At 36.0% G+C, this 24,554-nt stretch overlaps 1 protein-coding gene across 2 annotated transcripts in view; it reads right to left on the bottom strand.

Annotated features, from left to right (window-relative positions):
• The window catches only part of LOC117400356 (unconventional myosin-X-like), a 101,986-nt gene that overhangs the window by 20,031 nt on the left and 57,401 nt on the right, over positions 1-24,554 (bottom strand). For both annotated transcript variants that reach the window (XM_059023103.1, XM_059023104.1), the window contains 15 exons: positions 19,820-19,954; positions 18,807-18,931; positions 18,377-18,390; positions 18,189-18,273; positions 17,974-18,077; positions 16,613-16,742; positions 16,205-16,323; positions 15,853-15,999; positions 15,449-15,549; positions 11,384-11,450; positions 11,096-11,188; positions 10,563-10,631; positions 10,104-10,186; positions 9,593-9,701; positions 8,774-8,854 (listed from right to left, as the gene is read on the bottom strand). In XM_059023103.1, the coding sequence (XP_058879086.1) occupies positions 8,774-8,854; positions 9,593-9,701; positions 10,104-10,186; positions 10,563-10,631; positions 11,096-11,188; positions 11,384-11,450; positions 15,449-15,549; positions 15,853-15,999; positions 16,205-16,323; positions 16,613-16,742; positions 17,974-18,077; positions 18,189-18,273; positions 18,377-18,390; positions 18,807-18,931; positions 19,820-19,954 (1,462 nt within the window). The remainder of the gene's footprint in view (positions 1-8,773; positions 8,855-9,592; positions 9,702-10,103; positions 10,187-10,562; positions 10,632-11,095; positions 11,189-11,383; positions 11,451-15,448; positions 15,550-15,852; positions 16,000-16,204; positions 16,324-16,612; positions 16,743-17,973; positions 18,078-18,188; positions 18,274-18,376; positions 18,391-18,806; positions 18,932-19,819; positions 19,955-24,554) is intronic.

Genomic DNA, 24,554 nt, shown 5'->3' with positions numbered 1-24,554 from the left:
CCCATTCTGTGTAAACTGTGTCTCTGTCTCTTTCACTCAGTAACGTAAGGATTTCTCGAACCTGACTCAGTAAACAACCTCTACACACATTAATACCTTTACATGTTTTTTCCTAACTGTACATCTTTTTAAATCTCTATTTGATAACTACTGTAAGGCTGCAAAGTTTTGTAAACTGCATAAACTAACTTCTACTTAACAGATAAATGATATACATTTTTCAAAACTCAAAAGATAAAGCTAACATTCAGAAATTGTTTGATTTACTTTACATTACTAAACATTCCTGATTACAAAGCTATACATTATATACCAAAAACAACTGTTTACAGTAAAGCAAATACATAACATTATATGAGTTTAGTGGCTTATATATCTGTGTTTAGTTCAAATGTTTAGCAAATTTACGCTAGCATGTGCATGTTATAGCACCCTTACTGAAATCTATTTACATGGATTCCAAGAATACAGGTATTCATTTTCTTATATTTCTGTGGCGAGAAATCCTTGGAGGTCATACTGTATATAAATTACAACAATAGTGTTACTTTCCAAATCTTTGCATTGTCTTTCAATAGATGCTTGGCATCAACCTTACCTTTAGTTTTTTCATGTATTAACAACACTGGCCTTTCGAATTTGAAGAATAACTACATCACAAATGCCCCGTACAAATTCATATGAATAAACAACAACTTATTAAGTATAAAAGTACTCACGTTAATAAAAATAAAAAAAAAACAACAACAACACACATCACACTTCTTCAAAATATGTTTTATAAAGCAAATACTGAAACACCTTTACAATACCTAAAGTAATTTGATTCATGATTTCATTACATTATCTTACATGCCATATTTATCTGTTTGCCAATCTTGTTTTACAGAATTTTAAGTGCTTTTTTCCTCTAATAATAATTCACAACTTGTGCATATCAAACAAAACAGTGCAATTTATTAGTTCCTATAAATGTGGTTCTCTGCAACCATCACAGAGCAACTTCTCTGTAGTGCTAAACAAAATAATCCTAATCTGTAAAGAAAGAGACTCCCATATTAAAATGACTATTGGCTACAGTTCTGCATTAAAATGACTAGTTTCATACCAGACACACTTACCATGCAATGAACTGTGTACTTCATCCCTCCCTTTACTCAGTGCTCAATTCAAATTTCATACAGGGGAACAAACTACAACACTGATCTGCTCTGTTTAGAGCTAAAGCCACACTGACTGAACAATACAGATTCTGCCACTTAGAGTGACCAGTTGCTAAGGCAACGCGTCCCATGCCGAGGCTAATTTGTGCAGTGACTTGTAGGGCCCGTAGGGTAGAGAGCAGCAGCAGTGGGCCAGTAGTTTAAGGCCTCAGACTGCCTATGCAATTTCAGCTCACCCACAGAGAAATGCCAGCTGTATTTTTCACACTAATTTAATTAGGGTGTAGGGGGAGGTCAGCCAATAAAATTCACCCTGCAGAAGTGCGAGGCCAAAGTCAAGGCTTCATGTTTTATAACAGACTAAACAGAACCAAAATATCAGGAAAGGTTGTCTGCTGAAGGTGTTTACCCATTGTGATGTATTTACTGTATAATGTATCCTTTGTATTTGTCATGAAAATTAATAATAAAAAGCAAAAACAAACAAAAAAAAACCATTTGACTTGAACTTTTCTATATAATATCCCTATGCAATATTATATTCATAAGCTTTTTGGGGTTTTAATTTAATTTAATCTTTAGCATCAATTTTTTTTTTTTTTTTTTGGGGGGGGGGCAATGTGTGCTAGACCTTTCATAGCCTCATACAATTCTAAAAGTTAGAACTTTCATTATTTTACAGAACAGAGTAAGTGTGTCTTTAGACAAACAAAATAAATATACAAACAATAAATAAATACATTAACACAAATACACTCTAGTTATTTTACAACGACACACAGAGCAGCCAACAAAAACACAGTATTTTCAGGATTGCTCAGCAGTAAAGCCCTCAGTGATCCTGCTACCAAATGTATTCCATGTACATATTTTAATGCTGGGACGAACACAGGATTTTAATGTTTGGATATTTGCTCATAATTTAAATATTTGTTCGGATATTTGTTCATTTTTCAAAAAAGTAATAAAAGCCATTATATTGCTCTGAACGCAGGCAGAGACAGCATAGCAGCAGGGGCAGGAGGTGTGGCCGTGGCCCTGTGTGTGTGCCTTTATTTTAGCAAGACCTAACAATATGTAACATGTTAAAAATAGAAAAATATCCCAGGAGTAAAGAACAAGTTGTGTAGGACTTACTTTACCACAGTGAATTAACTACAAAACAAAGGATGCCAAATAACACTTCAAGTTAAACGTTGTTAAAAATTTTTGAATATATATATATATATATATATATATATATATATATATATATATATACAGTATATATTTTTTCATTCCTTGCCATTGCCGTTTCTTCACAGTAAACAGTGGCAACAGTCTGTGTGTTTTTTTATATATTAAATCTCACATATCACACTGAGCTCTTTTTCATTTGCCATTTTTTTGAAACTGTCGTGCAAATTCTGGTGAGATAGTAAACAAATGTAGTGAATACGAACATCTGATTTTTGTATCCGAATACATGTCAAAAATATTCGTTTGAATATTCAGATATTTGTCCCAGCACTAATTTTACATATATACACACATACATATACATACATACATATACATATACATATACATATACACACACAGACAAAACCATGATGAAAGGCGAAGTTTCTGGTCATGTATTTAAGTGCGACAACAGATGGAGGTAATGCTGAATAATGCTGAAATTGACAATATTGATGGTGTAGGAGGCACGATTTCCCTCAGGCCAAATTGTACATGTTGCAGTGCAATAAACAGCTGCGAAAGCCACTCCACGAGAGAGTGCTTGCACACAAGCCATAGGTACATTTACACTGAATCAAACCTGAGGATGTTTAGTTGTGAAAAAGCTGTGGTTTGTACCCACATTTTCAGATTCTTTTGGCAAGACTATTGTGTCTGCATTAGTGTTTTACCTTACATTTTGTACCTAGTGTTATCATATTTACAACATAATATTTAGCTTTAAAAAAAGAGGAGGAGCTAATTATGTGTTCAGGGAAACCAACACAAAAGGGAGTGACATACATTTTTAATTTTTGGACTTCTGTTTCCAAGAATAATGTCCATTAGTCTAAATCAATCATGCATTTTTCCAGCACTACATTTTTTTCCCCCTGAATTTCAAGAAGAAATATTTCAGTCATGTCCCTTGTACTCTAAGGGCTTTGAGAATAGATCTCCAAAGACATTTTACTTTAGCAATCAGCAAACCTCCTCATACTTTATACTTAATCAGATATCTGTACTGCCAACTAGTTCCTTCTAAAGTGCTGAAATGCACAAACCGTGTCACAGGTTTAGGCCCCTTAGCAAACTCCAGCTGAGGACCCTTGCAGATCCTCCTCACCACCTGTGAGTGTTCCGTTATACTCCCCCTTGTAGGGCCAGCTCAGTTATCACCTCCCATTGCCATTGGACCACCACCAATCAATCACGCTGTCGGGAGGAACTAATGGTATTAGAAAGTAATTAAGCGACAACTGTCCTCCCCACCAACTCCGTGTCTAGCAGCCTTACTTGGGATCAGGGTTACCATTGTTTACTCCATTGACCAGGACTCTGACATGCCTGAAACACAGCCTAATTCATGTAGGACACAATAGCCAGTCACATTACTACCACATGCACCTGCAGCAATGATGCCACAGATGCATACATTCGTACATTAAAGTCAATGCTTGCCTTAATAACAGCAATTAATACACCCTCAAGACAAACAATTGGCGAGCTTTTCATTTTGTATCTATTTCAGCACACAGTACACAGTTCCCTTATTCTGACCCCTGTAGATGTTCTCTTGTGTAACATGCAACTGGTCTGTTCTTTAAAACAGACATTACAGCAAACAGAGAGAGATTGTTTGTGTTCAAACTGTAGCTGCATTATCTTTCCTGAACCTTATACATGTCTTAAAACTGACTTGAGTCCCACATTAAACATGATACAAATCCTTGAAGGCTTACTGTTCATGGTTAATGTTCTGTCTTGATAAATCTCAGACATTTAATTGAATGTTTTTTTTAGTCAGCATGCACAGCAAAAGAAGGAAGAGTGATACTACATATATATGTTTATTGCAGTGAAATAAATATGTTTTTTCAACATAAACTAACATTTAGAACATTTAGGTTAACATTTAGAAGTTAAAAAAAAGCTAGAACATTATTTTAATGGTTTAACAACAAACAGCCTAAACTGTATTTTATACTGCAGACTATCAAAGGTTAAATTACATGACTATCTAACACTACCTTGTTTGATGATTTGTATGCAATTTGTGCCCTGTATAGCAATGTTTTCTGGGTGAAAAGAAATGTCTGTACATATCTGTGCCATACTTTATATTTTCAATTTACATCTGTAAACACCCTAACCATTCAAGATTTAATGTGTAATAAAGCTGACCATTCCAAAACGTTAGTGAGCTGCACAATCTCGTGTCCACAATGACACTTCCTTCTCTTATTATCGTTGGAGGACATTACTCTGGAAGTCGCCATGGGAATAGAGCCAAGCCTTGATCACAGCCAATATTTGATATGTGTAAATCAGAAAAGCCTCCAAATATTCCCCTGGACTGTTTCTTGTTGCTAGGTAACCAGAGGTCAGGCAGCATCCAAAGGCCAGAGTATTCCCATCCTCTGTTAAACTGATTTTGAGTGTGAAAAAAGAAACTTTGTTTGCATTTGTAATTCCTCCTTTCCACTGCCCATTTATCAGTGATTTAGTCAAGATCTATCTGCTACTTTTAGCATTAGTTTTCTTATAGATTCTCCAGATCTATAGACCACACTGCTGAAAATGTCACATGAGAGAAAAGAGGCCTGTTGCATTAAATATAACCAAGTTTCTTGAAGCATTACAGCTATTTATAATAGTCTATAAAAACATGTACATATGTAATACAAGTTAAAGAGTAAGTAGTGGGGGTCATCATCAGATCGTTGACGCTGTGCTACCTGCTTGACAATGTGGGCAATAATGCTGACACTATCAGTGCACTAGTGTGGCCATTTTGAAAAGAGCTTTGAATCAGACTTTAAAGTTTTAAGTGTAAAAAGTTGTCAGGTTAACAATGAAAAGATAAATTACAGGTACATTATTTAAACAGTTGTAGCAACACGTGGGGATGTGTAACACTGTATTTTTCAGAACCCTGCTACTTACTCTTAAAAATTGTTAATGACTCTTCTGTACTGCTGCTGTACTTGTATCCTGCCAGTTTAAAACCACAACCAACTTGGTAGAGTTCCAGTATTTGATTGTATATAGACAAGAATGATATAAAAAAGAACTGACCTTATGCATTCTCCCAAACACAGCCGATACAGATGTTAGTACTGGATAGCAAACTAAGCAAGGTTGGCTTTCTTCACTGACCCAAATATAAAATCCTTTTTTGAAACTCGTTTTCCATACTGTCTCTATCTCTTCATTCTCAGTGTGAATCATCAAGACTAAAAAGAAAGCATCAGCCTGTCTCTCCCGGTCATTCAGAGACTAGCAAGCTTCAACATGCTCAACTACCTCGCCTGCCCAAATACTGTATGACAGCTATTACTCATACTGTACTTTCAGCCAAAGCATATTCATAGAATGTATGTGAGCAATAATGTTCACTGAGGTGCCTGTAATTCTACCGAAAGACTATGATCTTAAGTTTGCCTCCCATAGTTTCTAAGTTTAACACACACACACATTCCTTTTTGACTCCACTAAACAATACACTACCGACTCATCCTTCATCCACCAGCTCTGTATTCGGCAAACACATCTCAACACAAGCCTGGATTTTATTGTATGCAGAGCTTATTTGGTATGCAGTAAAGGGTAATTATTCTATTACCATATATTTAGTTCTGAAACTATTTATATAAAAAGTAATCCTTTTCAAATTGCATCATATTACCTGCCAACCCAAGTCAGAAAATGACAAGTGAAAGATTTTTTTGGACAATTATTTTATCACATAAAATCTCAGGCTACTAGAGATCTCTTAAACTTTATATAAAGTTGTTGAAACCTACCTCTGGTTTTCAGTTGTCACCCATGTTTCCAGCCTGTGCGTTTGTGGTTTAGTTCAGTATATCTCTTCTGTTGCACACTAGTTTTTCAAGTATTTCATGTGATCTCACTTTGGCTGCTCTACTTGAATTCATTCCTGCTCCTACTCAAAAGAAGTCATGCCTAGCGAGGCTTAGCTCTGTGATAATGGGGGAGGTGTGGGGGGGGGGGGGGGGGGGGGGGAAGAGTTGGGGTGTGTGTAATACTAAGCAACTGAAGACTAATCCGACAAGCTGCTCATCAAGAATTTAAACATTTTTACAGTTAAGCTTGGTCTCCCAGCTTAAGTGCAAGGCTAGTGCAATTTTAGTGCAAAACCACACCAGAAATGGTTAAGGGGTGAAGGGGTGAAAACCAATGTACAACCCAAATGGAATTCTGGGTAATCTATAACTGAAGTCACAGGAAGGCTGCCAACTGATGGCGCCATCCTTAAGATGACTTGTTGGAAAGCAGCCACGTGTTCTTTATGACAGGTTTAAATGTGGTAATAATTGTCTCCTACCTCTCCCCATTTTAAAATGGCATATATTCAATTAAACAATGACTGGTATAACTTTTACAAAAGGTATTCTGAAATGGGGGCAGGTTTTTAGTCACCTTCTATTCTTTCTTCTACAGGTGGCCACTAACAAAAACTGTTATTACTGTTTAATTGCCGTCTTGATCACAGCAATTAAAATACATTCACACATTTTTTTCAAATTATAGTCTTTAGCACAAAAGAATGCAGGTGATCAAGTATAAAGAGGGACTAGCACTTCAGACAGGGAGTATCTGTAGGGATGCCTTTCAAGTTTCAGGTTTGATAATCAAAGGCTGTACTTTCGTGCTGTACATTCAGTCACATTGGGCATTCAATAGTAAATTAATAGAAGGTGGTAGGGGTTCCACTTACTAAATGCACAAGAGTGTGCTTTTCTTTTTTTTTTTTAATTCATGATTATTTTAATAAATCATGGATTTAAGCATCCGAAGTGGTTAACTGCTCAGTTCCCACAAGCAGAATTCTACTTGTACAATATTAAAGTAATCCTTTGCTTGGTTTTGCTATTCTGAGTTGATACACATGAGTCACGACAAGTTTAGGCAGATGACATCAGACATCTTTGTATGCTGCACTTGTTAGCAAGCCTTTGAAATCTGTTATTGGCAGGGTTCAGACTTTTTTCAGCACAGTGCCAGAACATCTATGTTTGTATTTTTTCAAGTGACATACAATCTATACTATCCAAAATTTTAAAAAAAGAGTTTCTATATAAATACATCTATATACACAATCTATGCAAATATGCTGGGCCATGGGGCCATCTGTCCCATAACAGCACTGGTGCCTTCCCTGCACCACAGGATACTTAACATGTTTACTTCAGAAACAGTACTGTATCTGTTTCCTTCTGTTCCTTGACAGCAAAATGACATTTATAGGGCAAATAGTAATTACAAATGATCACATTTCCCAAGTGGAATCCCTGCCACATTAGATAATCAAAATGTCACGATACAGCAGCTACTCTGAGCAGAACACCCCATTTCAGGGACCTGAGACACAGATTTTTTGAGCTAGTAGTTGATCTGAAATTATCAAGCACTGCACTGTGTCTCTATGAGAATGCCTCAGAGTGACTCATATCTACTGTTTTCTGATTAAATCCCCCACTTTAGTCAAGGGGAATATGGTTTGTTTGTCCTCTTCACATGAAGCAACACTTATGGGAATATAACTAGTCGCCACACCCCTTTAATCTCTTGACAAGCCTGTGCTACCTCCCTGTTCTGTTTCACAACGGGAAAAAAGAGGATTGCTTGGTAAACTATGCATTCTCCCACAGTCATTAATCAATCCCTCTGCTGCCATGCATTAATTTAAATAAAACAATTCAGGCACCAAATATAGCTGGATATAGCCTATTAAAATGACAGATAATATGCATTTCTGGGATTCACATGCGTGTGCTCACCCAGCACCTCACCTTCAAAATATGCACACGACAGGCAGTTAGAGATAGCCATATATCAGTATAATATAAGGCAGTATTTAAATATTATATAATATTTCAGTTCTTTCACATACTTTAACACAACTGTTCTCATGGATTGATTCAATATGCATTTTGTTATCTACATTACATTTGTTATGTAGCTCAGACAAAGTAAAATACATTGGTGCTAATATTTATGGATATCGTCAGGTAAATGAATCAATGACCAGCTGTCAAATATCTATCACATTTGATTTAAAAAATAATCATTTTAAATATCCATATGCTTTCCTTGATATTTCAAAGAAAGAGCTGTTCACCTCAAACTAAACCATTGACACCAAGGTGGTTATTTTCAGAACTTGGTTAGTGGATTTTAAATAAATGTACTCACTTTTGTGAGTTTCAGGTTTGCTTTGCTTTTTGCATTCATTTATGTTTCTTGCATAAACAAGCAGAACATATGATTTTCTTTTTAACATACATTACCAAGACAGAAAAGAACCAACTAAGCGTGCATGTCTGAGAAACTTGAGTTAATGAGTGAAACTGTAGAGCCGTTGGTTTGCAGTCCAGTCTTACCTTCTGGGTATTTGGTTTGATGCAGCGGACAAAGAAAGGATTTGATGTGCTTAGAGTGGCCATCAGGGAATGCAGGGAATTCTAGAATGGAAAACAATGGTGTATTTAAATGACATTTATGGAGTAGCATAAATGTGCCTTACAGCGCCTGAAATACTGCCATTAATACATACTGGTCCTTTGTTTAGATTTTCAGGTTGAATTTTCTCTACAGTTCTGAAGTCATATAAAAAGCTCACATCACATTATGAGTGCTATATCAGTACCATCAGTCATCTCAGGTATATCTGAACCTAAATATTTCATTTTAGCTTGCTGATGCATTCTGCTTACCGTCTAACTTATGTTCATTTTCTATGAGAATTTAGGTGAATTCAAACTGTGGGGACAAATACTGGCATGCATGACACTATTAACATGTGTGCATGCCAGAGCTTGTACAACTCACTCACCACAAAATCAATACACTCTGACATTCTGAATTACAGTATGGGAGGGGAATAGGAACACGGTTAATGGTATTCAAGTCATGGCAAGCAGAAAAACACACAAAGGTTATCTACTATTCAGATATCATTTGTTACATGAGTAATATCTTGGATTAGATATGTACTGAAACATCACCCATAATATTTAGTGAACCCTTTCATACTGTGTCTTTCCGGCATACTTTCTTGCCGCTCAGTTGAACATCTATCCATTCTTTGATCACTTTCACATGTAAAATACATTCAATATGTTATTTCAGTGTAACGTGATGGGTTTGACTTTGAGCTCCCCTTTGGCTAATTCAATTTCCTGTCCCACAGCATGACTGACCTTGAACTGTGAGCTCACAGTTGGTTTCCGATGTTTGGATCCACATTTCAGTGTATCTTGATTGTTCCAACATGAAACATGCTCAAACAGGTCATAGACAAAATCCAGCCTAGAACATTTGAGGAGATGAAGAATTCAATCAATACCAATCACCTCAGACAATGTGTCCTGACAATATTGCAGGCCTTGAAAAGGAAAGATTTATTGATCTAGCCTCAGTTGGTAAACCTCAATTTTTCTCTAAAGTACAGCGGTTTTGATTTCATTGAACTTTAACACTGTTGTCTTAAAATCGTTTTTTATTTTGTTGAAGACAACTTTTCTGATCTATTAACAGTAGTTTTTGACACTTTTATGTAACACCAAATTGGTCGTAGTTCAGCATTTATTCATTTGGCCGCATACTTATTAGCGGGTAGAGTATAACATTCACATCTCCAGTGTTGGGAAAAATACTTCAGACTGTATGTAACAGAATATTGTGACTGAAAGAACGCAAGAATATACAGACCTGCTTTCCTGCAGTAAATTAAGAACGTCTTCCCTGAATGTATCTCTGTTCTTCTCAAGAATGCCCCTCACGTCATATAACACCTAAACAGAGAAGCGGTATCACATTAGTTATACACCACAGCTTATTTTTCGCTTTCATAAGCAAGCATATTTATAAAGTTATATTAAAAATACATTTAACACAGTGTATCCAATGATAGCCTAACTGACTTGACTTCCAAACAGCTTAAAACGGAAGAACAAAAAGGTGATGCGACATGCAGCAGGGGGTCAAAATGTAACTAAACACACACACACCCACTGACACAAACACGCACACACACACACACACAGTATACATTCTAACCATTCTCATAAAATAGAACTGTCTCTGTCAGTCAGGCTCTATTTACCCAAGAACCGGTAATGTTCTTTTCCACGAGCAGTCTGCACAATTTTAAAAACAAGACTAAAATACCTCTCCAGCGTAGTGTTTCACTCCAAAATTGTGCACAGCAACCCGGGGCTTCACATAGAAGGGATTTTGCTAAGAAGACAAATAAAATGATTAAATAAAAAACATTTGCTCTTGTAAAATGCATGACCTTTCAAATTGATTAAACTGTTTTAACTCTGCGATAAAGTATTGCATTACACCGATTCACAGATCCAATCGTGCTTGCTAAGGACAGACATTCACTGTCTTGCTCTTTCAGCATAACCTGCACATCCTGTACTATATAACAGATTTACTCTTTCAGTACCCAAGTTAGTAATCCAAAAATACACTGGACACACAATCACATAGAGTATGATTATTGGTTTTCCTAAACTTTTTAAACAAAATACTTGTTTAGTGATCTTAACAGCAGTAATGAAATCCTCTTCGGTTTAGAATAAATAGACTCCATGTTCTTTAACTGTTGAGGGTTGATGCACAAGCACTTTCATATGCTGTGCAATAACATAAGGATATATTGCTATTGCATACAAAAAAAAACAACCACCTACCGAATGCTGACAGTGCAGTTTTGCCAGCAAAGTACTGTCAGTTGCCTTAGGAAAGTGACTCTCTTCATTAATAAGGGCCAGTAGTCCCAGTTTCTACGTAAATACAAACAGAAATGTCTTTATATTACTGTGATCTTTTTTTTTGCAGCACATCACAGTTTTAGTTTAGAAGTGACAGTGACAGCATTAGAAACCCTATTTTAATTTAAAAGTGATATTGCTAGATTATGGCAAAAACCTAAAATGTGTGTGTACTTGATTGAGTTTCATCAGGATTTTATGATTTACCTTTTCGATTAGGTCCAGACACTCCCCATTATCCATCCAGTTTATATCTTCCCATACCAAACCTTCCCTGGTGAAAGAAGCAGAATGTATAGTTTTTATTAACAGAACTCGTGCTGTTCATTACAGACAGCCTTTGTTTCAGCTGGATGGCTACAGAACCCTTCCATGTTGCCTTACTGATTTATTTTACAAAAATACAACTAGAGCTTTTATGACTACTGTATTTAAGTGTACCATTTTTCTGGCATGCTTACCCACAGTGCACTTTTCCACTTATATTTATTTAACATTTACAACATTTATAAAAATGTGGGGTGGTCAAAAAACACAATACTATCGTACAGTATGTCCTTGGGAGAATTTAAAATTAGCTTATTTAAATTATTCTTGTTATTTTCCTCTGGGTGTCTGCTCTTTAAATTATTGTAATAGTATTGCAATGGGCTACTCAGTAGCTATTGCTAAACACAAGGACCTTTCAGTTCCATCTTGTGGGACTCTCATCAATCAAATCATACTGGCCTCAGTGTATGAAGATTTAAAGAACAGTCATATCACAGGCATATAATGCTTTACTTTGACATTTATAACATGCCACGATGAATTAAGCAGACAATGACCGAATTCAGCAGGGTTATATTAGGACCGAAAAGCAACTGTCAGATGTGATGCCCTGCAGTAATCAAGAATTAAATCACACAATACATGTATGCCATACTAGTGATACACGTTGATTTCTTAGATTTCTCAGAAAAGAAAGTAGACCCATTTCTTAGTAATGCTGTCTGTAATAGTGGCAATATAATCTGTAAAACTAAATGCTTGAATGTATTATGTCTAAAACAGTAGTAGGAGGTAGGTGACAGAGTGAGACTAATTTGATTATTAGTGTCACCTTTAACTCCTGCTTAAGCTTCACTTCTGCAATTGCCTTGTAATTCGCTGGTTGCAATTGCTACATTGTTGCTACAAGCTGCATCAGTATGACTGTTTTTCTTTCACACACTTAATGTGTAAACTGAATTAATAAAAAGGTAGGACAATTGAAAAAAAAAAGTTACTACATTTAAAATGTTAACCGATAAAATTAACAGAAAATACTGAGGAAAAACTGCTGACCTTGATTACCGTAAAAATCGTTTTATAGGTTGCACAGGCGTAAAAGACACTCCCCGCTTTTTGAGACTAATTTTAGGAAAACACCTTTTTTGTGTTTAAAATATTTTTTTTACAATTGATTTTTTAGCTACATGCTCAGCACCAATATATAAAGAAAAATACACGGATTTAGTTTCGAAATAACCCTTGTTTGCAACATTTTATTCCATTAATAATCTGACAGTCATGTTTTTTGTTTTTAGTTAAACCGCTAATAGAAACGCTATTCCATTTTTTTAAATATTTGGTTCAAGTAAATTTAAGTGCAATGTCAAAATACACCAACATATACTGTAGATATAACACTACAACTGTACATACCAGTAGAAACACTACTGTTACTACTACAGACGGTACTTTAATTGCTTTAAAAAGTAATAATTAACACAGTGCACCTGTAAGTAAAATCAAGTTATACATCCTACATCACATCTGTATTAACCTATTTTCTTTTGCCATATTTAAATTTGTCTGTTTCGTTTCCAGTCATGTACTCGTTTTTCAGCATTGCGATTGCCATGCTTTTCGGCAAATTCAACAACTCGCAATTTCAAACCTGTTGTGTTTCCATGATTACTATTTCCATACCATGTCAGCACGGTACTTAAACAGCACAGTAATGGAAGCATGCCAAGTTGTCCCCACGAAACATATAAATCTATGTAGATAACAGAAATGACGCAATACGTACAATGGTAACCATGGTAACACATGGTATCGAAGACGCGTCAAGATGGATAGGCTGAATCTTTTTTTTGTTTTGTTTTTTAAGCGATGGTTTAATTTTTTTATATATATATATTAAAAACACTTACAGGAAAAAAAATTGAAAAAGACAAAGTGAAGCCCGCTATAGAAGATTTACATTATCACAAAGAACAATATTAAGTTATATAAAGTTTTATTGTAATTCACACTGGTTTTGCATAAACAATAACATTTTGTGTAAATTTAATTATTGAGCTTATTTACAGAAAATGTAAGAATTAATTAACTTCATGAACAAAAAATGAAAACGACTGAAAGCAGAATAAAAATATCAATAAACTATTTACATAAAAGGCAGCAGTCTCACAGACAGTATTGCGTGATAGCAAACTTATCAGCTATTATTAAAAGCAAGCAAATCTACAAATAATATTTTTCAGCTGCTGCAAATCTGTAACTGTCCCTCTATCTCTCTTCCATTTCAATACAAGCTTTGTGAATGGCCAAAATGAGTTTCTTTTTTCACATCATCCTCTTCATTATTGTTCACTAGAAACCAGAAGTAGCATTTCCTCAAGGGAATAAATGAGCTGCAAAGCCACCCTAAAGAGAAAGGCCAACAGCAGGCAGGTATTTTAATAGGTGTTTTTATATTCTCAACATGTTTTTATCAACATTTTAATTTTAAAATCCTCCCACAGAGTACTTTGTTTGTTTTCCGACATTTCTTCCGTTTCGTTACACATTTTTGCACACACCGTGCCGTGCCGTGCCAATATCAGGTATGAAAGGACGCTGGCATGGCAGCAGTGTGGAGTAGTGGTTAGGGCAGCAGTGTGGAGTAGTGGTTAGGGCTCTGGACTCTTGACGGGAGGGTTGTGGGTTCAATCCCAGATGGGGACACTGCTGCTGTACCCTTGAGCAAGGTACTTCACCTAGATTGCTCCAGTTAAAACCCAACTGTATAAATGGGTAATTGTATGTAAAAATAATGTGATATCTTGTAATAATTGTAAGTCGTCCTGGATAAGGGCGTCTGCTAAGAAATAAATAATAATAAAATAATAATTGTGCTGACACACCAGGGCACGGTATGGGTTTTTACAAAAATCGTGGAAACAATGTGGCACTCTTTCATAACAGTGACAGAACAATGCCAGCATGGTGTTGCAGGTTCATGGAAACAAGGTAACAGACACCTGCATTATAATATTGCATTGCAGTTACAACGAACGGCAGATTTAATAAGTTTACTCGACTTTCTAATCAACAGCTGTTTGCTACGGATCCCAGGGGCGGGTTCAGTCTGAATGTTGACAAATCAATGCCTCAGGAGGGTGGGAATAAGTTAATTCATATAGATGGACAGCTACTGTGTTACACAACAGTAGCTATATATTTCTCCACGTACACGCATCTGGGTTGAGAGGAGGTCAGTCAAGAGTCTGAAAGCTTGCATTTAACATTCAAAATGACTAATCGTATTGAGATAACTAATTAAAACTTTTAATTAGACCAGTGGTTTTGTGTTTCTACCCAGCAACATGACCTGAATGTTGTAGATCCTGAAAAAATAAATTGTGTTGTGGCACATACGTCGACCGGTGTATTAAATCACTCCCCCCTTTTTAGGGCCACCCAAAAAATGCCTAGAAAATCTACTTATACGTTTTTTTTTTTGTTGTTGTTTTTTTTCATTGCCTTATTTTCAGTAAAATGATGTATTCTCTGTCTATTAAAACACCTGCCTGCTGTTGGCCTTTCTCTTTAGGGTGGCTTTGCAGCTCATTTATTCCCTTGAGGAAATGCTACTTCTGGTTTCTAGTGAACGATAGGATGATGTGAAAAGTCCTGACAGGAATGCTGAGACCAGCAATGAGTCAACTGGATTTATTTACTGATTTCATTGGGTATTCATACAGTGCTACTAAAGCTCTAGCATTTCTAACCACTCAGCACAAATTATATCTTTAAATTGAGTATTTTACATATAACAGACAATTCTGGTTTAACATTGTCAATTATTTTTAACACTGCTGTATAAATTCAGGGAGGTTTTGGAAACAGTGTGATTACCCCTATATTAAAATGTAGTTTAGATTTCACTGGGCACTGTACCACAGTTGTTAGCTCCCCCTGCCAGTTAAATCAGAAGGCGAATCTATTTATTTCAGTAATAAATGTAACTGTACAACTTACTTATTATATTCCAGTTGCTCCAAGGAAAAAATGTGCTTGTTGAAGTATTCCTGAAGTTTTTCATTTGCATAGTTTATACTGAATTGCTCAAAGCGATTAACCTGTAAACAGACATATGGCAGGTCAAGTCTAGTTTGATCTAAATTTTCAAGGTATGACTGGCTTCATTATCAGTGACCCCAGTGCAAGTCAATTATAGCATATGAGTAGGCACTAGAGTTAACAGAACTGAAGCAGAGCCAGCTGTCAGAGTGTTTACAGTTACACTAGTACAATCAACACTATTTCATTTACAATGTAATTAGTAAAAGAAAGAAATATTCATGAAAAGCCATTGTACAGCCAATCTTCAATATGAATCCTTCAATGACATTAAATTCAATTAAACTTTTCAAAATACCTACCTCAAAGTTTTCAAATCCAAATATATCCAGGATTCCTATAGACTTGAAGTCTTCCTTGCCTTTTATCCTGCTGTTGAGTTTTTTTATGATCCAAGAAAAGCATTGGGAATAAAGTGCCATGGCCATTGAATCCCTGGAATCTACCGCCTGCAAAGGGAACACAGGTTTGTACACGTAGCCTTCATTAGGTAATATTGTGAGGGTAAACGGGCAACATGAGGTTTACAAGAATAATGAATTATAACAACTTTTTAAAACCCAAGCTTTTAATGTCTCACTTCTACTATATAAGCTAACTGTTTAATGAAGTCAACATTTGTGAAACACAAGTTCTCTCAACCGAATCACTTACCTGTTCCACAGTCAGTGGTGTGGAGATCTCCTCTCCCCTGAGGAGCATAGATTTATGGGTAAGAACTTCTGCAAGCTGCATTGAGTCCAGCCCAAGCAACTCTGATGCTCTTCCCAAAGCTTAGAAGACAGAAAGACGGCAGGTAAATTAACCACAGGCTCTCTAGGAGTTACAAGCAGTAGTAGATGTGCCGGCTGTGGCAGCTTTATGCTTTATAATAATAATAATAATAATAATAATAATAATAATAATAATAATAATAATAATAATAGTAATATTTAAAGATCAGCCCATGCAAATGCATACTTTTAATTTCTACAAACATCTGAATTTCTCAAATCAAAACACAATTCTATTTGTTGGAAAAGACAGATAGATAGAACAATAGACAGACAGATATCCATTTACCTGATTTAGAGGACACCTGTGCCCCACCTGCAGTCATAAATTCAATGTTTCCTAAGTGCAGAACCCCTGCCAGGAGTCTAAGGATCTCATGGATGTCCTCATTACTGAACTGCATGACCTTCATTGCAGTCTGAATACAGAGAGAAAAAAAAAAAAAAAACAGTTTTAATGTAATCAAAACAGCATTACATAATATTAAGAATTATGTCTTTAACAAAATAGTAGCTATGGGTACTCATCAGATAAAGACATCAGATTTCCCCATCAGAGGTGATTGGATATCACTTATGGATGTACATGTTAGCTCTCAACTCTCGTCAGTACAGTATCTGCTTTCCTTTTTGAGTTCTGGGGTGCTGAAGGGATGTTGTTTCTGGACTGACATCCACTCAGTACCCATTTACCCTGTGACATTGAAATTGCATACAACATATAGACTTTGTTGTTGTCGGATAACTTGGAGAAAATACAGTGGATAAACAGAGTGGTTCAGTAGTTCTTGTAAGTACCATATAGCATTTGTATTAGTGTCTTGGCAGTTTTGTCTACATTTTGCTCCATTGCATTAACATACACTGCCACACTTTATTAAACCAGAAGAGCAGTTCTGTGTATGAAGCGAGTATCAAGAATACTTCAGGTAGGGAAAATGTGGAATGACCCAATTAAAAACTGTGTAAACAAACCCTAAGAATGAACACACAAGTACAGAATGTGATAAAAAAAAGACATCTAAAAAAATCTATCAATTTAAATGATATGGCAAATGAAGTAGATTTAGCCGCAGTGAATCTAAATACAGTTACCAACTCTAGTTTGGTTTACAAATAATTTATATAGAATTTCTTGGACCCAGGTAAACAACTACCCCCCAACTTCAGTTCTTTACCCGGGCATGTTTAAATGAACAATCCATATAAATATCTTCAACAAATGAATGACTTGAATAACTGGTCATGGGAGCGAGTTCTAGTATCCATGGCCGCATGCCAAGTGCACACATACATATTGCATCATTTATAAAACCTCCCAAAATTACCAATTATCCACATAATTCCCTTTGCTGCAAGCAATTGCTAAAAACCTCCCTGTACATTAGCACAAGGCGTGTCCTACATTTAAACTTAAAGGGAATAGAGACAATCTTGGCAAAATGTCCAGCTTTGTTATTTCTTTTGACTTGCAGAAACTAACAGGCTTTAAAAACGCAATGCTGTTTAGTCCGTCCTCCACCATTAGCTTTCAAAAAAGCATAACGATTGAAGAAATGCAATGAAGGATGGGAAAAGCTCCCACTGGCTCCCCTGTTACAGTTAAGCTGTAGTGTATTTAACAGAAGCAAAGCTGCCAAAAGGTTTTACCATGACATCCTGGAAGGTCTCCACGTCATTGATTGTCTTGTCTGCTGTGCATCCAGACTGTTTCAGGTAATAGTAGTTTTCAGCTTGGGATAGATGGAATTCTTCTGCAAAATTAATAAAAAAATGAAAGGTGTTATTCTAGTGAATGTTACAAGTGGATTTTTATGAAGTGTATAAGGAATCTTAATACTCAGTATCCTCCCTCCCTACCTTACCTTTTTGTTCCCTATCAGTTCCTGTCAGCAGTGCATAGAAAATGTGATAGTTCCTTTCACCAGGGTTCTGTCTAACTACTCGGTTCTTTACAGGGAAAAACACACAAAACAACAGAAGTCAATACAATCATTGAAATTGGTTTGAATAACAACATTAAGAGCTTGAAAAAAAAAAGAATACAACATACCTTTTCTAATAAATCTTTATTAAAAAGTCACAGTTAAGGCAAATGACTAGTATTTTTTTTTCCCCCTTTAAGGTCTAACAGAAAAAAGTACACAGTTATTTGGGATTATTTATACATTAGCATCTTGCGGTGGTTCCGCTTTTGAAATGAGATTTGAAAATATCTTATCATGCAGTAAATGGAGTATTGAAAGTGTAGTATTAAAGAACTAAACAGCTCAGTTTATAGAATAGCTTTAAGAGGTTATATGTAAGTGATGAACGTTCTTTCATTTTACAGCCTGCCAATGACACTTTCCCCATGCAGTTTCCAAGCAACTCTGGATGAGAAAGGATCGAATTGTGCCAACATCTGTATGAGCATTTAGGACTTATGTTACATGTTAGTAGTTCCTATTCTTTCAACAGATGGCATTGTGTATAAAGGATACAATCTACAATTTTTCCTCCCTGAATGTTCCCCTTCTGACAAAAGTTCAGCTGAACAAACTTCCCAAACCGGCTGGAGTTGTTATTGTAAACTGTTTTGGCATTTCCAAAGGCTTCCATGATCGGGCTATAAGATAAAGAAAAAAAAAAGTTATTTATATCAACTATAAAGATACAAAATATATACATTCCGATCAGCACAATTAGGACATTAGGTAACTATACCCTGTCTTTATTACACATGTGCTTAAACTGATTTCATAACTATCTAGAAATACAATGCCATCCCTTAAATGTGAATGTCTTTTTTTTGTTGCTGAGAATTTCAATATTCATAAACAATCAGTACCTAGTACCATAATGTTGTGAATAGAAGGCCATGCTCCTGGAGTAGATGCTTTTTTTTTGTTTCACAGATAGGTGCATGCACTTATATTCAAGTACTGTCACACAGTAAAGTTGAGTATGATTGGAAATCATGACTACAGTAGAAACACAAAGTATTTATTGCATAGCTTTGTATTTTATATTTGTATGTTCAACTGACACTAAATAATCCATCGTAAGTTACTGATGTTAATAGTTGTTTTCTGCTTTTGCCAAGATTTTGGTTTGATTAAAATCAGTGTTTTCCTTCAATTTTCCCACACAAACACCCAGGCTTATATCTGCTACAATACCATATCACCACCTCATCTTTTTGTTGACATTTTCTTTGTTTTCATGTGTTTAAACATGGCAAAAATACAAGGCACAAAATAACGAACAGATGGAATGCTGTGTGGATCAGTGTTTTGATGAAGGTGAAATACAGTGAAATGGCCGTGCCTTCTTCCAAAGACACTGTGTGAGTGATACTTTCTCAACACACAAGAGGGCAGCACTAAGTTACATTAGCAAACCAATAAGAGGGAATACATTATGCCAAACAACTGATCATAAAATCCAGTTCAGTCTGTTCTTCGTTAGCATACAAAAATAAAATGAATACAAAAATGAATAACAAAAACTGCACCTGCTTTCCAAGAGGGCCTGTTCCACATGTGAAGTTTTTTCTTTCGACGTCACCTCCAGTGAACGCTGGCTCATGGCTGAGAGGAATCGGAGGATGAGCTTTGTGCTTTCAGTCTTCCCAGCTCCACTTTCTCCACTGAAGAAAAAAGAAAAAATCAGAAAGAAATACCATGTTAGATTTTAAATGAGCTGAAAAAAAGCATGTAAAGTATATCATCATTAAATTGGTAGTTAATAACATTTTATACAAGCAATACTGAAAGGGCAGCAGTGTGGAGTAGTGGTTAGGGCTCCGGACTCCTGACCGGAGGGTCGTGGATTCAATCCCTAGTGGGGGACACTGCTGCTGTACCCTTGAGCAAGGTACTTTACCTAGATTGCTCCAGTAAAAACCCAACTGTATAAATGGATAATTGTATGTAAAAAATAAAATAACTGTATGTAAAAATAATGTGATATCTTGTAACAACTGTAAGTCGCCCTGGATAAGGGCGTCTGCTAAAAAATAAATAATAATAATAAAACTGTTTTACAACCAAATAAAAAAAAAAAATACATGACATTTTTGAAGGACTATCTAGGAAAAGACTTGTTAAGTTCTTGCTTAGACAAATTGCATGTTATTGTACTCAATTTATAAACAGAACCAATTTTATCTATATCTAGGTTGGTTCATTTTTTGTATTTAAAGATCCAGTTGCTTCTTAAATTATAGGAGAAATGTGCAGCAGATGAGGTGACCAGCAGAGGGCAGTAAATCCTTTTTAGACCATAAAACTACCCTGGCATGTGTCATACACAGAAGCAAATTATTATTATTATTTAGTCATTTAGCAGATGCTTTTACCCAAATTGAGAGGTTTCATTGAGTCTGTAAACTAGCAAGAAACTGCTCAGAGCAAAATGTTACAACTAGTTAATCAACCATATGTTTCTGGTTAGTTTTATAGCACATTATTTGTTTTATTTATTTTAACAAATGCGCCTGTGCCTTCATAATAGGGCCCATAGGTTTAACAAAACAGTAATGAAAAACATACATTATCATTAAGACTTATGGGCATTAAAATTAATCATTTTATTGATGCATATTTGTTCAATAGTCAAAACATGACTTTTAATATCAAGTTAAGCCGACATTTAATTAAAAAGGTATCAGAACCTACAATGGTTAACCCAATGTACCTGTTAAATCGGTTTGAAAGAGTAGAAGACTCTAAAGCATCTACCTGGTCCAGAATAAAAATGCTATTAAAAGAGTGGCAACTATTCTGCCCTTTGGTGTTCAGCCAACCAAATGGCAACATTCTTATTGGCTTATAGTTCAGGAGCGAAACAGGACACATTTCTGAAGAGTTCTGCTACTGACCTTTGCTGTCTGATATGGAAAGTTGGCACAATTAACCACATTGGTTTTTTTTTGTGGGGTTTGCTTTTGAACCTATTACTCCCTGTAAGGGTTTTGCATTTGATACTTATCATGCATCTCTGAAATGATTTATGAGCATATCAGAAAACATGTCAGCAGAATAATGAAATGAGCTCTCTCAATTAAGAGAGTGGTACGCTGATAGACTGGTACACACTGTATACCTTTCTCACTTACAGTAAATCTGAGAGACTCTCAGGTTCCCATTACTGAATGTTGCAACTGCAGTAAGTGAAACTCTACAGTACTTCACATAAACTACAAGCGGCCACTGTGATGCAGACCTTATCTGAAGCTGACACGAAACATTTAAGACTTCAACCGTACTTACATGGACTGCTTTCACTTTACCATGATTTTGCTAAGCCTGTACTTGTGAGAACTGCAAACGTGACCAGTATTAGTGTGTGCCTGCATGTGTCTATGTATATGTGTTTTGTACCAATGAGCAATGGCTGGTAACTAGTGCTTTCCGGAACATCTGCTACAAAAAAACATCTGCAAAAAAGCTGTAGTGTGATGTATCTTTTAAAAATATTATGTGGCTCAACAAGTTTTACTAAACTCAGCAAACAGCTCCACAAATAATCAATACTATGTTACATTTAGACTTTTTTCTTTGTAAAACAATATTACTAGATGAGTTCAGTGACAGCAACATGTAATGGAATGCTGTCTATAAAGCAGCTTATATTAAAGACAGATGAGGTGGTGAGGAGGGAGGTGGTGAGGGAGGTGGTGAGGAGGGAGGTGGTGAGGGAGGTGTTGATGAGGGAGGTGGTGAGGAGGGAGGTGATGAGGAGGGGGTGAGGAGGGAGGTGGGAACATAACATCATTCACTGACACATTCTTGTTATATTCATTGTGTTCTGTCAGAGTAAATGTAACTACAAATCATGCAATGCCTTCTTGGGTGGCAACGTAATTGTAATTGTATGTAAAAATAATGTGATATCTTGTAACAATTGTAAGTCGCCCTGAATAAGAAATAAATAATAATAATAATAATAATAATAATAATAATAATAATAATAATAATAATAACGTGCCTTTTATGCAAAGTACATTAAAAATAAAAAAATGTTTTTTAATATTTTGGAGATGTACTTGACGTTACGTGATTTTCTTACTGTAAAAGTTAAAATAGTAGCCAGTAACATTGGGACTGGCGTGTAAAAATGAGCTAGATTTTGTTTTAACAACTTTGGCTCTGACTGCCAATTTCACAAGTACATTGGAAGCCCTGACTTCCAGAATGCTTTTATTAAATTAAATAAGTGAGCTGGCATTATGTCAGCTCCTCTGTTCTCTTAGGAACAGTTATTTTCCACTGAACTGGGTTGTAACCAGAGATATATTTCAGGAAACTGGGGTTGCAGACTGGGAATTCTTCAGAATTATATATTAACATTGCTACATGGTGGCACTCTTTATACAGAACCCAACATCACAGCTGTACACCTTACTGTATCATTTTAACAAATTAGCTGCCATGCTAACCAATTTGACTTAATATCAGGGCCCTATACCCCCACATTCTCAATAACCTACAGTGTATAAGAATGTCCTTCCCTATAGTTTCAACACAACTGAATAAGCAGTTCAGCAGATCTAAAACTGTAAAGTATTCAGGCACCTCCAGTATATTCCCATCTCAATGAATATGCACTGCCAGGAGGGGACAATAAGTGGATGTGATCCACGTCTGCCAGACACAGGGTTTAGTACGAATAACTAGGAATCCAGTATCACAGTTTTCTACCAACATATTTGTTAATTTACAATTGCATTTGAGTAACTGACATGTTGAAAGTGTTATCCTACAAGGGAAGTAAAGATTTAAACAAAATTGTCATAACTTTCTCTTGCAGTGGAGAAACACATACTGGGGTTAAAACTGAAAGATTAGCCTTTCAAATTCAAATTCACTGACATAAAGTCTGTATTTCACTAGATGGTCCTACATTTGTTTTCAGGTGTCAGAATGTGGACAACATGGTGTCCCTGGTAATGATAATTATACATGGGAATGCTGGGACTGTATGCGAATATGGTGTGGCTTCCCAAAAAACGTTTCTGAAAGTAAACATGTTACAATACCAGTACTGAGAAGCTGAACACCACAGGAGTGAAAGGTGGTATGGGAACAGACTTGCAGAAGAGCATGACACCTCATGAGTGAACCAATAACAGTATCTGACTGTTCGTGACTTGGCTGTGGAGCAAGAACTACCACGTTATGAAGCTCTAGTGTATTAGCAATATAACACAACGCCAATTAATCAGCATTCTTGTGTGTAACTGGACCAGTGCTGTATTGCCATTTTAAATGGTGACCCCTCTTGAAAGTTGTTTTTCTGCAGCTGGGGGTTTAAAGAATGTGCTGCATGAATTGAATGTGCAGGCCTCAAAACCATTTTCTTCTCGGCTGTGATTTTAGCTTTTATTTACCCACAGTGCTCAAAGCATGGGCCCCTTTCTCTCCTTTATTTCACATCCAGGGGCTGCTCAAGGCTGGATCCCATTACCTGCATGCTTTAGGGTCTTTCTCCTTTCCTTGCCCCAGTTAAGGTGCCAGGACACAATTTATTTCCATAACCTTTTGACCATTGATATACTGTGAAGTGGAACTAGTCTTTTAAGTAGTATACAATATTACTATTTACCTCCATGCCACTTAAACATAATTAAGAATTGGCAAGATTGTAATCAACGTAACATTTTGTTAATACACCTCCAGTGTTCATTTCGTAACTTCACTTCATAAATTCAGATTTAAACAACAAGGACAATTTTGCCGAACGTGTTTTAGCTAAATAATGATCTAAGCAATACAGAATTAAACAAAAGCACAGTGTAGATGAATAGGTGAGAAAGTAATATTCTAAAAAGTAGATGGTATAAAATATGCCTTTAATCTCGGGCGTCGTGGTATGCCATTTTTAATTTGCACACATATATCATAACAATCAAATAAACATTTAAAAAAACAAAAATAACATCATTTCACTTTAAGAACCATTTGCATTGACTATGTTACTCCCCCCATTCTGCAACTTCACTGTAATGTGGGTTATGCTGTATTTTAATTCAACATTAACAGCATTAGCTGTACCACAACTAATCCAACAAAACATACCCCTGCTAATTTATCTGTGACAAATTAACAGAGCGCACAGTCCTCCTGTTCAACCTCTTCAGAGAATGGAAACCACTTGAGGTAAAACTGCAGCAATTTAATACACATCTCTGTGCTGGCTTCATATATATGTCACTACTATGTCGCTGGCATCTGTAATTAACAATA

Source organism: Acipenser ruthenus, chromosome 4 (assembly GCF_902713425.1).
Source record: "Acipenser ruthenus chromosome 4, fAciRut3.2 maternal haplotype, whole genome shotgun sequence".
Classification (NCBI taxonomy): domain Eukaryota; kingdom Metazoa; phylum Chordata; class Actinopteri; order Acipenseriformes; family Acipenseridae; genus Acipenser; species Acipenser ruthenus.
Note: the sequence above shows the minus strand (reverse complement) of the source record. Positions and strands in the feature narration are given on the sequence as shown.